This window comes from Siphateles boraxobius, unplaced genomic scaffold (assembly GCF_051911475.1).
Source record: "Siphateles boraxobius isolate OS27281-9 unplaced genomic scaffold, OSU_SipBor_1 415, whole genome shotgun sequence".
NCBI classification, from domain to species: Eukaryota; Metazoa; Chordata; class Actinopteri; order Cypriniformes; family Leuciscidae; genus Siphateles; species Siphateles boraxobius.
Genome location: NW_027509048.1, coordinates 25,001 through 40,000, shown reverse-complemented (window position 1 = coordinate 40,000; position 15,000 = coordinate 25,001). Strand labels below are relative to the sequence as shown.

At 45.2% G+C, this 15,000-nt stretch overlaps 1 protein-coding gene across 1 annotated transcript in view; it reads left to right on the top strand.

Moving 5' to 3' along the window:
• fat4 (FAT atypical cadherin 4) overlaps window positions 1–15,000 on the top strand; it is a gene marked incomplete at its 5' end in the record, with an annotated part of 62,676 nt that overhangs the window by 30,158 nt on the left and 17,518 nt on the right. The window contains 5 exons of the mRNA XM_077200032.1: window positions 1–83; window positions 4,629–4,879; window positions 4,967–9,322; window positions 10,571–10,675; window positions 11,177–11,484. The exon at window positions 1–83 is cut by the window's left edge and continues 98 nt beyond it. Of these exons, the coding sequence (XP_077056147.1) occupies window positions 1–83; window positions 4,629–4,879; window positions 4,967–9,322; window positions 10,571–10,675; window positions 11,177–11,484 (5,103 nt within the window). The remainder of the gene's footprint in view (window positions 84–4,628; window positions 4,880–4,966; window positions 9,323–10,570; window positions 10,676–11,176; window positions 11,485–15,000) is intronic.

Below are 15,000 nucleotides of genomic sequence, written 5' to 3'. Positions count from 1 at the left end.
ATTCCTGAAGATGCTCCCACCGGGACGGATGTCCTGATGCTCAACAGCTCAGACTCGGATGTGGGACTCAATGGAGTGATCAGGTAAAACACAATACAGACTGAACCCAAAACCTACAATATTACTTTTTGATGTTTAGTCTCTATAATTGGGTGATTTTTTTCTTTCTTTAAAAGAAAAATGTTGGTAACACTTTTCTTAAAGCCCTTATGTATAATGCATTTACATTTACATTTATTTATTTAGCAGACACTTTTATACAAAGCAACTTACAAATGAGAACAATAGGAGCAGTTAAACTAACAATAGTACAACAATATGCAAGTCCTATGACCCTTCCCAGTTTAAACTAAAATATATATTTTTTAATGAATAGAAATAGAATAGAAGAGAAAGTGTTAGTATTAAAGTGTTGCCGAAAAATGCATTATAAAGGTATTAATAATCTACATTATAATACATTATGTCTTTTCATAAATAATTGTGACCAAAGTTAAAATGATTTATATCTGCAGATTCTGAAATTGGTTGTTTGCCATGTGTTTTAATACATAGTACTTTCTAAAGGAGTGTTCAATGAATAGATAAGTATTATAATGTATCATAACTGTGGTTACAAGTATTCATGAGACCATACAATGCATTGTAAGGCAGAATTGATGCATTAAAAATACTTTTATAATGCATTAAGTAAAGTGTTACCAAAATGTTTAGCCACGTCACACACACATTTCCATACAACACTAGCAGTCGGTCATGTATCTTTAAAGTGCCCCTGCCTGAGCTCACGGGGGGCAACGTGTTCCACTTTCCCAAAAACGTGCTAATGAGGATGATAATGAAGCATGACAGACAGATCAGAGACCAGTGGGTGGAAACAAGACATCAGTTCTTAATACTTCACAGAACCAGCTCCTTCCATCAGTGCAACATCATAGTTCTCACCGATCATGTGTCGCTCATGAACTTGCGTGACTGTGGATGATGTTGTTGTCATCTCACTCGGGTTGTTTTTCACACTTTGTTCTGTAATTTGTGGAATTCCCGTCTCACTGACACAAGTGCGCGGTGAAATTGCCATGTGTGCATGTTACTGTCAGAACGAGTTTGTGTCACATTCCCCGAAAATGAACCTTGCTGAAACTCAAAACAGCATGTGGACGATTTGAATGTAGTGTTTCTGATCAGTGCGGGTTCACTGATGCTTAGCTGAGACAACATGCTGTGGGAGTTATGAAAGAAACAAAAAGATGAATCAAGAATTAATCTTCCTCTCACCCATAGGATAAGAAACTTGGAGAATAAAGTTTTGCTTATAAGAAATGGGGCAGGTGCTGTAACGGTCACCAGCTGGAGTGCCCTTGAGAGCCACCAGAGGGCACTCCAGATTAGACTATTATCACTCACAAACTACATTTCCCATAACTCACTGCCCGGACTTACCATCACTGATCACATTCACCTGTACCTCATTCACTGATTGCATTCACCTGTGTCTCATTCTGTTAGTCTGTCTATTTATACCAGGTTCATTCATTCATTCACCGCGAAGTCTTGTTTCAGTGTCACACTGCAATTCTGAGCATTCTCCCCGTTTTCTTGTCTCTTGGTCTTTTTGGATTTCTTGCCTGTTTTGGATTACTCTTTTGCCTCTGACCCCTGCCTGCTTTGTGTGTTTGTTTGTACGGACTGCCTGCCTGTGTTTGACCTTGCCTGTTTTGGATTACCCCTTAATAAAACTGCATTTGGATTCTCCACCTTCGTGTCTCGGAGCAGTTTCGTGACAGAAGACTTCGCCTCATATGGATCCAGCAGTTGTCAGCAACCAGGCCCTGAGGAAGTTCCTTTCTTCGGTGTTCCAAGATGGCCAGCCTATTGAGAGGTATGCAATGGACTTTTTGTCTTGCTGTCATCTGGGAACGTTAAATGACACCCAGCTCATGGACCTGTTTTTGAGTGGGCTGGATGATGACGTTGCTCAATTGATGCCGGAGGACTATACCGGCTGGACCCTAGAAGGGTATGTCGACCTAGCCCTCTCCTTGAGCGGTACGGCATTTACTGTGGACTTAGCTGATGAAACACCCTGCAAGCTCACAGTACCCCCAGAGCCCTCACCGCTGGCCGCGTCCAGTTCAGGGTCTTCACAGCTCCACGTCCAGTCTGCCCAGCCAGAGTCAGTTTACGTCTCGCCTGCCTGGCCTGGGAATCATCACGTCTTGCTAACCATCAAGCCAGCCACTGGATCGGTCTATGGACGTACAGGACCGGTTTCCAGCGTGGCCGATCCCCCGCTTATGTCTGCATGCGCTGCCAAGAGGGCCATCGTTCAAGGGTTCAGTCCTGCCGAGCCAGACCCAGAGCTTCACGTCCAGCCAGAGCTTCACGTCAGCCACGTCCAGCCAGAGCTTCACGTCAGCCACGTCCAGCCAGAGACCGTCCAGCCAGAGACCGTCCAGCCAGTGTCTACGGACAAGATGGCCGCCTCCGAGCCAGTGTCTACGGACAAGATGGCCGCCTCCGAGCCAGTGTCTACGGACAAGATAGCCGATCCAGAGTCTGTTCACGTCCCTTCCTCCGAGCCAGTGTCTACGGACAAGATGGCCGAATCAGAGACTGTTCACGTCACTTCCTCCGAGCCGTTGTCTAAGGACAAGATGGCCGAACCAGAGACTGTTCACGTCACTTCCTCCGAGCCAGTGTCTACGGACAAGATGGCCGCCTCCGAGCCAGTGTCTACGGACAAGATGGCCGCCTCCGAGCCAGTGTCTACGGACAAGATGGCCGATCCAGAGTCTGTTCACGTCCCTTCCTCCGAGCCAGTGTCTACGGACAAGATTGCCGAACCAGAGACTGTTCACGTCACTTCCTCCGAGCCAGTGTCTACGGACAAGATGGCCGAACCAGAGACTGTTCACGTCACTTCCTCCGAGCCAGTGTCTACGGACAAGATGGCCGAACCAGAGACTGTTCACGTCACTTCTTCCGAGCCAGTGTCTACGGACAAGATGGCCGCCTCCGAGCCAGTGTCTACGGACAAGATGGCCACCTTCGAGCCAGTGTCTACGGACAAGATGGCCGATCCAGAGTCTGTTCACGTCACTTCCTCCGAGCCAGTGTCTACGGACAAGATGGCTGAACCAGAGACTGTTCACGTCACTTCTGCCGAGCCAGAGACTGTTCAAGTCACGCCTGCCGATCCAGAGACTGTTCAAGTCACGTCTGCCGATCCAGAGACTGTTCAAGTCACGCCTGCCGATCCAGAGACTGTTCAAGTCACGCCTGCCGATCCAGAAACTATTCAAGTCACGCCTGAACCTGAACGCTCAGCGGAGCCGGTATCTGCTCCTGAACCAATGTTTGTTTCTGTGTTTGTGTCTGTCCTTGTGGCCGTTACTGTTATGGTGTCTGTTCCTGAGCCAGAGCCAGTGTCTGTTCCTGAGCTGGCGTCTGTTCCTGAACCCATTTTTGTTTCTGTGTTTGTGTCTGTCCTTGTGTTTGTTCCTGAGCCGGGTTCTGTTCCTGTGCCGTGGCCGCCCGAGGGCTCTTCACCGCCCTGGCCGCCCGATGGGTCGTCTGCTTCGCCCTGGTTGCCCGATGGGTCGTCTGCTTCGCCCTGGCCGCCCGATGGGTCGTCTGCGTCGCCCTGGCCACCTGCACTGCCTGCTCCTCCCTGGTTGCCTGCACAGCCTGCTCCGCCCTGGTCGCCTGCACATCCTGCTCCACCCTGGCCTTCCGTCCTGACGCAGTCTCCAGGTCCTCTTCCGCTCCACGGGCCTGGCCCTCCATCCCACCCCCGGGTCCGCCTCCGCTCCACCTCCCTCCTGGACAATTTGAGGAGCGTCTGGAATCCGCTCCTTAAAGGGGGGGCTATGTAACGGTCACCAGCTGGAGTGCCCTTGAGAGCCACCAGAGGGCACTCCAGATTAGACTATTATCACTCACAAACTACATTTCCCATAACTCACTGCCCGGACTTACCATCACTGATCACATTCACCTGTACCTCATTCACTGATTGCATTCACCTGTGTCTCATTCTGTTAGTCTGTCTATTTATACCAGGTTCATTCATTCATTCACCGCGAAGTCTTGTTTCAGTGTCACACTGCAATTCTGAGCATTCTCCCCGTTTTCTTGTCTCTTGGTCTTTTTGGATTTCTTGCCTGTTTTGGATTACTCTTTTGCCTCTGACCCCTGCCTGCTTTGTGTGTTTGTTTGTACGGACTGCCTGCCTGTGTTTGACCTTGCCTGTTTTGGATTACCCCTTAATAAAACTGCATTTGGATTCTCCACCTTCGTGTCTCGGAGCAGTTTCGTGACAGGTGCTGACACAGTACGGAGAGAAACATGTTAAATAAATGTATCCTTTTTGTTGCTTAAGTGGTAGAGCATGGTGCTAGAAATGCCAAGGTCATCATGGGTTTGATTCTCAGGGAAAGCATGCCATGATAAAATGTGTACTTTGAATGAAATCTAAGTCACTTTAGATATAAGTGTCTGCTAAATGCATAAATGTACATATCTGAAAACAATTGGAAGCAAATCTCTTGATACGTGGGTAGTTGGCAGATGACAAGGTTTGGTCTCCATGCATATATTGATTCTGCTGTGTTTGTGATTTACAGTTACAGTCTCAGTGGTGGGGACGGTCAGTTCTCCATTAACCCGTCCACAGGCTTGATCATCACCAGTTCCCTGCTGGATCGTGAGTCGCGGGCGAGTTACCAGTTGCTGGTGGTGGCATCAGACGGTGGACAACCCACACCGCTATCCAGCTCTGCCACAGTATCCGTGGTGGTGTCCGACATCAACGATAACCCTCCACGGTTTCACCATCATCCATATGTCACGCATATTCCTGCTTCTACTTCTACAGGTGCGTCTTCTGTGGCAGGAGTTCAAGGTTTCAATGAGTTCTGTATGTTCGATCAGCATCTAATCACTTCTGTTCTGTTGTTGGCAGGTTCACTGGTCTTTGCGGTCACAGTTACAGATGAAGATTACGGCTCAAATGCTCAACTTCAATATTCGCTCACCGGACGCAATTCAGAAAAGTTCAAGATAGACCCGATTAGAGGTGCCATCACTGCCATTGAAAAACTCACAGGGAGTTCAGAGGTCACCTTCACAGTCCATGTAAAAGATGGAGGCAGCAACCCTAAAACCGACAGCACGACAGTTACAGTTCGCTTCGTTACTGGAGGAGACTTTCCCCATATTAGACTCAAAGAGAAATCATTTACCTTCCCAGAAAACCAACCCACAAACACTGTTGTAACTAAGGTGACCGGCTCATCACCCAGGGCAGGTCCTTTGTCGTACTATATTGCAAGTGGAAACCTGGACAATGCATTCCACATAGATCAACTTTCAGGAGAGCTGTCTATCAAAAATCCTCTGGACTATGAGAATATTGAGAAATACGTCTTGTGGATAGAGGCCCGAGACCAAGGATTTCCTCCTTATTCGGCCTATGAGAAAGTAGAGATTGCAGTGCTGGACGTTAATGACAACAATCCTGTTTTCAAGCAAGAGCCGTTCCATGCTGAGATTCTAGAAAACCTCTCACCTCAACGTGTGCTTATTGTCTCTGCATTTGACCAGGACAGCGGACCAAACGGGCAACTTGATTTTGCCATTATTGATGGCAACAAAGAAAACAGCTTTAGCATCAACCGGGCAACTGGTGAAATCCGCACAACACGACCACTGGATCGAGAGAAGGTCGCTCAGTATTCTTTGAGGGTGAAGGCGACGGATAGAGGTAGCCCTCCAAAAAGCACAGCAGTCAAAGTCTTGATCAGTGTGTTGGACGTTAATGATAATGCACCCAGATTCTCCAAAATCTTTAGTGCCTCTGTTCCTGAAAATGCACCAGTGGGCTTCACTGTGACCCGAGTAACCACCACCGACGAGGACGCAGGAGCTAACGCTATAAGCCGATACTCCATCAGCGACGCAAGTATTCCCTTCATCATCCACCCCAGCACAGGAGACATCACTATCAGTAGACCTCTGAACCGAGAGGACACAGACCACTACATTGCCAAAGTGTCAGCACATGATTCAGGATGGGCGGTTAGCACAGACGTCACAATATTTGTGACAGATGTGAATGATAATGCTCCAAGATTTAGCAAGCCGTCATATTACCTAGACTATCCTGAGCTGACGGAGGTTGGATCCATTGTGACTCAAGTCTCTGCCACAGATCCTGACGAGGGATTCAACGGTAAAATATTTTACTTTATCAGATCTCAAACAGAGTACTTCCGAATCAACTCCAGCTCTGGCGAGATCTTCATCAAACAGCAGCTAAGGTATCAAAACTCAAGTGGCCACAGTAACGTCAACGTTAACCGCCATAGTTTCATCGTCACCGCTTCAGACAGAGGCATCAAGCCGCTCATGAGCGAAACCACAGTTATCATAAATGTTGTTGATAGCAATGATAACCCACCCATGTTTGAATCTTCTTTTTACTTTACTCCTGTAACTAAAAGTGTAAAGGTCGGCACCAAACTCCTCAAAGTCACAGCCCATGATCAGAAGGACTTTGGCCTGAACTCTGAAATTGAGTATTCAGTATCTGGAGGCAACAGTTCTAGCAAGTTCCGCCTGGATAAACAAACTGGATCAGTTACAGTAGCGTCCTCACTCACTGCAGACACTAATAAAGTTTACCTGCTTGAAATAACAGCAAGTGACAAAGGGAACCCTCCTCTGTCCGCTAAGACAACAGTCAGAATAGCTGTTACAGAAGAGAACCATCACACTCCAGAGTTTTCACAGAACCAAGTAACAGTCACTGTGTCTGAAGGTCTGGCTGTCGGCACGGCCATCCGCACCCTATCAGCACGAGATAAGGACAAGGACAAGCAAATGAACGGCCTGATTACATACAGCATCTCCTCGGGTAATGACGATGGCTTGTTTTCGGTTCACAGTCAAACAGGCGTTTTATCCCTTGCAATGCCACTGGATTATGAGACAAAACAGAAGCATGAACTCAGAGTTTCTGCAACAGATGGAGGGTGGATTACCAAGACAAGCTATGTTACAGTTAACGTCCATGTTACTGATGTAAATGATAACCCTCCAGTGTTCGACCCTGTTGAGTACTTCCCAGTCGTGCAGGAGAATGTCCCCAGTGGCACTACTGTAGTAAAAATTAATGCAACAGATAAAGACTCTGGGCAAAATGCCCTGATGGCATACGTCATTCAGTCATCAGACAGTGACTTGTTCATTATTGACCCCAATACAGGAATCATCACCACACAAGGCTTCCTGGACTATGAAGCTAAACAGGTGTATCACCTGACTGTCAAAGCCTTTAACGTTCCAGACGAAGAACGATGCAGCTTCGCATATGTTAACATTCAGCTGAAAGGTGCTAATGAGTATGTTCCTCGTTTTGTGTCAAAACAATACTACTTTGAGGTCTCAGAGGCGGCACCTAAAGGCACAATCATTGGGGAGGTGTTCGCTAGCGATAGAGACTTGGGAGAAGATGGCATAGTGTATTACTTGATTTTTGGCATAAGCAGAAAAAGGGGTTTTAGCATTAATAAAAAGACAGGTCAGATCTACGTCTCAGGACAACTTGATCGTGAAAAAGAAGAAAAGATTTCACTCAAAGTCTTAGCTAAGAATGCAGGCAGCATAAGAGGGGCCGATATTGATGAGGTGCTTGTGAACATTACAGTTCTAGATGCCAATGATCCTCCAGTATTTACCCAGGAACTCTATGATGTTCAGGTTAATGAGGGACTGTCTCCTGGAGGCCTGGTTACATTTGTCAGTGCTGAGGATTCAGATTCTGTCCCTAGCTGGAGCAGATTCACCTATGCCATTGCTGCCAACTATGAAAGAAGTACTTTCACCATCAATCCTCAGACAGGACAGGTGTCTGTGGCATTAGAACTGGACCGGGAAACCATCCCAGTGTACAACCTCACCATCCTGGCAGTAGACTCAGGTTCTCCAGCTGCCACCGGCAGTGCCATTTTAATTGTGACTCTGGAGGACATTAATGATAATGGACCAACTTTGGTGACCACAAGTGGGGAGGTGATGGAGAACCAGAGGGCAGGAACACCTGTGATGACGCTCAGTTCAAGTGATCCAGATCTTGCTCCAAATCAAGGCCCGTTCTCCTACAGCCTTGTCAACACTGGCGCAGCATCCAGCTACTTCACCCTCAGTCATACCGGTGAGCTGACCACCAGCAGGGAGATAGACAGAGAGCAGATAAGTGATTTCTACCTCTCTGTAATTATCAAAGATTCTGGTATTCCTCAGATGTCCTCGACCGGGACTGTCCACATCAAAGTCAATGATCAGAATGATAATCCCTCAGAGTCTCGCTCTGTAGAGATCTACGTCCATTATTTTGGAAATATGTTCCCTGGAGGATCACTGGGGGTGGTGAAACCACAGGATCCAGATATACAAGACACGTTCCAGTGTTCTCTGACTCCACCGGCGGCTGCCCTCTTTAGCATTCCCACAGGTACCTGTGACCTCAGCTCAAACACTCGCTCCACAGATGGCACTTTTGATTTATCAGTGCGTAGCAGTGATGGCGTTCATGATGCCGTCAACAGCCATGTACGTGTTTTCTTCATTGGATTCAATAATGCCACAGTGGACAACAGCATCCTTATACGTGTAATATCCCAAACCGCAAGCGATTTCCTTACCAATCACTACCTCAGTTTCTTGCGTATCGCCAATTCACAGCTAGCCGGTTTAGGCACCGGAGTGCAGATTTATGGGGTGTTTGAACTCAACAACAGCACTTTCTTGATGGTAGCGGTCAAGCGTGGACATGGGCAGTACGTCAATCCAAGTGGAGTGGCCACTTTCTTCCAGAGCATCAAGGAAATTCTGCACAGACAAAGTGGAGTTAAGATCGACTCCGTGGACCATGATCCCTGCTCCCACAATCCGTGTCAAAACGGGGGCAGTTGCAAGAGACGCCTGGGTGTTGGGCCAGACATCAAGACTGAGGAGAGCATCCCGATCATTCTCGTGTCAAATCGCCCCCTACAGCCATACGCCTGTAACTGCAGGCCAGGATATGCTGGTGCCCTCTGCGAGATGGACATTGACGAGTGCCAGCCAACACCTTGCCACAATGGTGGAACTTGCCACAACTTGGTGGGGGGATTCTCTTGCTCCTGTCCAGAAGGTTTCACTGGGATGGCTTGTGAGAGGGACGTCAACGAGTGCCTTTCGAACCCCTGCCAGAATGGGGCACTATGCCAGAATTACCCCGGGGGATTTAACTGCCTGTGCAAATCTGGATTTGCAGGTAAAGTCTTTCACCATTTGCACTTAACCAGTACAAACAACCACAGATGTTAGGCCAGACGCATACAGGCAGCTTGCACACAAGTTTGTTAACATTTTAGGCCAAGAAAAATATTTGCTTCTAAGTAATTGGAGGGGTGTTATAACCCAAGCATACAGTGGCCTTTGCCAAATGCAGTTTGCTTTTAGGGTCACAGACTGGGAGGTATCAGCTATGATGCAGATCAACTTGTCATGTTTACTTTAATGAAAGGAGATGATCAAATTCTCACCCTAATAAGGATATGGCTGTAAACCGCCTTCAGATTTCACCTGTGCTCTGCAGTTTTGGTTACTTTAAACAGTTTAAGGAGCGTCTGGCATTGAAAAAAAAGTCATAGAAACATCTGCATTCATTTTGTATACATTTTTAAATGCAGGTATCTTTTGTACAAAAGATCAGGTTCTTTTGTTGTACAAACACACATAATTTTAACATGATTGGGGTGATTGCAAAATCCGTTTGTGTATATGAATATGACTCTATGTCTGTAATTGTTGACTTAGAAAAACCACGTGTGATAGCCTTAGCTTGAATCGGCTCTGTTTGGGCAGGTGTTGGCTGTAGCTTTTGGACATTGCTTTCAAAATGGAGCCGTAACAGAAGTTTTGTTTCAGGCTCTGAGTCATTATGATTCTTTTCTTATTCTGATCATAACAAATGACTGCAGTGCGTTCACATCGGAGGCCCCAGATAAATGAGGCTGCTAGAGAAATACACCTATTGACTAACAGTAGTGTGCATGCACTCCAGCTGAACCCCACAGTTTTGCTAGTGGTGATGGAGTTTTCGTTCTTCATGCCATTTGTTTGATAGCACTAGATTCAGGGAGCAGATCTCAACTTAAGTTTATGCTTGATCATTTGTGTGTCCAGCCATCCCATTGTTGTCACAGCGTATTTCTGTGTGTTTTATAGCAGCACCTTTTTATGGGTCTCCCAGAACCAGTGCAGCTGATGTATATGTGCACAGCTTATACCTTCATAACAGACTTTCACCCTCTCTTTCTTAGAAACGTGGGTCCGTTTACAAGGTGTAAGAATTCAAACTGTTTGAATTAGGAAGATAAAGTGCACCAGAGATATGAGAGAGAGAGAGAGAGAGAGAGAGAAAAAACACAGGGGGTTCTGGGAGCACCATGTGCGAACAGTCATTTTTGTGTGTCGTGCTCACCTCATTGTTTTCATTGGTGTTGTTTCATGAATTCAGGGAAAGCCTGTGACTCCATCATCAATTACTGTGAGTGTAACCCCTGTTTTAATGGGGGTTCCTGCCAGAACCGGGTGGAAGGCTATTACTGTCACTGTCCTTTTGGTAAGTCATCATTTCAGCCCCAGGACTAGTTCAGGGTCCTACAAATCCTGCTATTAATTCTGGACTGTGCGTGTGTGTGTGTGTGTGTGTGTGTGTGTGTGTGTGTGTGTGTGTGTGTGTGGTAGTGTGTGTGTGTGTGTGTGTGTGTGTGTGTGTGTGTGTGTGTGTGTGTGTGGTAGTGTGTGTGTGTGTGTGTGTGTGTGTGTGTGTGTGTGTGTGTGTGTGTGTGTGTGTGTGTGTGAGAGAGAGAGAGAGAGAGAGAGAGAGAGAGAGAGAGAGAGAGAGAGAGAGAGAGAGAGAGAGAGAGAGACTGTAATGTAAGATGCAGAAACAAATGTGTTGTAGATTACAGAAAATGAATTGCAGTGTGAATTTGTCAGTTGACACATACGGTAAATGCTCAACCTGTGTTGTACCATGAATGTCATGGGTTGCCATGAATTTTTCACTGCAAGAAATTCTTTCGCCGCAGACAGACAGTAAATCACTCTCTCTCCGCAGGTGTGTTTGGAAAGCACTGTGAACTGAACAGTTATGGATTCGAGGAGCTCTCTTACATGGAGTTCCCCAGCCTCGACCCCAACAACAACTACATCTACATTAAGTTTGCCACGTTGAAGGAAAACGCCTTGCTCATGTACAATCACGACAACCAGACCGGCGACAAGGCGGAGTTCTTGGCCCTTGAGATCTTTGAAGGCAGAATGAGGTTCTCGTTTAACTTGGGGAGCGGCACTTACAAGCTCATGACGACCATCAGGGTCTCAGACGGCCAATTCCACACAGTCATCGCCAGGAGGGCAGGAATGGTGAGTCCTTTCTGTCCGTCTATCGATCCGTGTGCAAGGAACTGACGTTAACATGAGGTTATGAAGATGTTTCTTCTGAGATCTCACAGGTTTGGTGGAAATGGGAGAGTTTTGGTGCAGATGCTTTACTAAGGCTTCTTGATAATTTGGCTTGTTTTATGCATCTGAAGGATTGCAATAGGAAACTTTTGCGCGATTTTTCTAAATGTCGACAAAAAACTATTGCGAAATGATGCCGTTTCCATTAACCGATGTTATACGACTAAACTTAATTTTTCCTCTCGCGATAAGTCATTCCAGAAATCATGGCAACGGACATTGTTAGGTTTACTATATCCCAGCCACTGCACTGGCCATTATTATTAATGGAAGGAGACGTATGTTTGTTATCCAAGCATTAATGGCAAGGAAAGACCCTTATATTTGAGAGCGGCTCATATGAGGAGTTTCTGGGTATTTCTGCTTCGAGGTCTTGATTGTGGCATTTCTTTGAGGTTTAGGATCCAGTATTCCTGTAATTCTTTAGTCTTTTATGAATTTAATAAAGAACTATGTCTCGTATTCTGTCCAAACACACCAAACATCTACGTCAGGTGACCTGTAAATGAGCAAAAACTGTTTCCATTGCAGTTTTGCGAAATATTTATTTTTCGAATTGCCTGAAAAACCACCTCATGCGAGCGTAAAAACTTGTTGCGATAAATGGGAGTTTTGGGGAAATTGACGTGTTTCCATTGGCCGTATTTTCAGTTCGCAATCTCAATTAGCGCAATTTAAAGGGTAATGGAAACGCGGCTTGAGATAGCCTAAACTCTTTGATCACAGTCAGATCACAGCTGTCTGTAAATAGTCAGGTCACATTTATTTATATAGCGCTTTTTACAACACAGATTGTTTCAATAGAGCTTTACAGAGATAACAGGAAAATAATGCAACGAAGTTTGTTTCCAGAAGAAAATAGCGTCACAGTCCAGCTTAAGTAAGTTCAGTGATGGTTCATTTTTGTTGTAAAAAAGTTATTAATTTAGTTCATTAATATATATATATATATATATATATATATACATAGCTGCTCTGGAGAAAACCGTGATGTCATCGTCCAGCTCAGTTCAGGTCTCATATAATGGTGTCAATGCAGGAGATCAATAATATTGTTGAATATTAAATTAAATAGCATGTAAAAAGACTTTGTCAGGCATTACTGCAACACCTCACCGTTGTGTGTTCCAACGAATGTTCCCTGAAAAATAGGCTGCAAGTTTTGTGGGCCTCACTGAAGGCCGTGTAGATCCGTGTGTCATGAGAACCCAGTCCCTACAGTGCAATAAAGAGAACCTGATCTGTGTGTTTGGAGAAGCGGATGTGGGTCACTTCGGTGGTTCTGTAGGGCCGTTTTCTTTTTTCTTTCTTTTCTTTCTAGACGTGAGCTTGAGCAGATGTTAAAGTCATACATGGCCCCTTGTTTTCCCCCGTGGAGAGAGCCGAACTCTGACAGTCAAGGGTACTTGTGTTTAGTTAAGATGTCCTAGTTTACCCCACAGCCAGATGCGTTGGATTCTGGCACGCCGCCTCAAGCTCATGGTTTTTCTGTTTACAGGGGAGTCGGAGTTTATCGAGAGCTGGTCTACTGCCACGTTTTTACTCTTCACTTGTTTCTAGTTTGCGTGTCGCAACAAAGAAGGTTGATGGATTATAAATAGAAAATTAGAAATCTGCTTGCACACCCACACGCTGCATGTGTTTCCAAACGCCCTCCATAAAAGCAGCTCAAAGCCAAATATATTTAAATACACAGACTCTTAGAAAGCTCTTTGAGCTCAGGTGCGTCCAGTTTCAGACTTTCTAGTCTAGTCGTGCGCTGCTATCCTAAAGCATTTACAGCCCAGGGTTATCACAGCATAAACACGACAGCGATCAGCACTGATCCTCAATGAAACGTCTCTATATCCAGTGTTGTTCCTGAACACGTTCATATTTTGGGCAAACGTGAACTTAACGTACTGTATTACTGCCTGATGAACGTTACTGTGAACTCGTTCATTCTGGTGTCTGTGAACGGCACGCTCTCTCAGTTTAACTTCGTTCAATAGAGTGCCAGATTTCTATAAGGCCGAAAACCCGGATAAAACACACCGTAAACAGGCCTTAATATGTAGCGCAAAAAACACCCAATCTGGCAACACCGGAAAAACACCCAATCTGGCAACACCAGCTCAGTGTCGCACCGCCGCATGCGTCATCAACACAAGAAGCAGCAAGGAGGATCGTATGATCATTTAAACCAGTTTTATGACAAGGTCGGTGAGGATGGGAAAAATCTTACATTCAGGGCCGGCCCTAGGCATAAGCGAACTAAACGGCTGCTTGGGGCCCCCCAATCGAGTTTAAAACATTTTTTTTATTAGACGACTTAAACAAGTGACATAAATGAATGAATGAATATGAATGAATGAATAATTCCAGACAAGAACATTCTGATTTCATGATCAATATACCTGCCAACAACTGCTGCTGTGTCTGCCAGCGTTTAAATCATGCGCATAATGTAGTCACTGCGCGAGTGCATAGACAATTCGTGCGCAACTGCGCATAGTCACGGTACCGGTTTAAGTTGGAGAAAATAGCCGCAGGGGAACTTAACCTTCTAGGTGTAAGGGTAGCAGTTTGAATAAATAATAAACATAGCAGTTTGAACTCTTCTCCACTTTATTATACCACACATCAGATCACTAACTCATAAACCCGTGACACTCCAGTACCAAATGCACACGACCCATTCCTATCTACGGCAAGCCCTGAGGGGAAAAATAGATTGCATACACACATACAACGAGCGCCAGTACATCATTACCGGTATTATAGTAACAGACTTTGTTGGATTCTGTCATGTACAATCCAACAAAGTCTGTTACAATAATAATAATAAAAAATATTTTGAGGACAGTTACACTGTATTGAGACAGTTAGGTAATAATAATATTTTTAGGGTTTTCAACAATAATTGTCATTGTTGAACCCTTGCTCTTATTATGTTTCTGATTTCTCAGTTTTGACATTATTTTAGCAAATCATTTATTTTATATGTTTCGAGACAGTTTGTTTTAAGAAGTTTCAAAGAGTTAGTAAAAGAGTAAAGTAAAAGTTAAAACTTTTTTTAAGTAGGCATCTATTTTTTATTCAGTATTTATTTTGTATGAATACATAACCTCACTGTATTCATTTATAATGTATCATTATTGCGTGACATTTGTGTCAATAATCGTCAGGTGACTCCGTGTAGTGGGAGTCGGCCCCCAAATCAAGTTCTGCTTAGGGCCCCAAAAGGCTCGGACCGGCTCTGCTTACATTTCTGTGCAAACTTTCCCCGCCGATAAAAATAAGTGCTGTCTGTGGTTCTATATGGGTTGTGGCAATCATTTTAAAAAATAATAGATCGCAGCAACAAATGGAAAAAAAAAACTATGAACTAGTTCAAAATGTTCAAATATGAACTATGAACTGAACTAGTTCATTTTA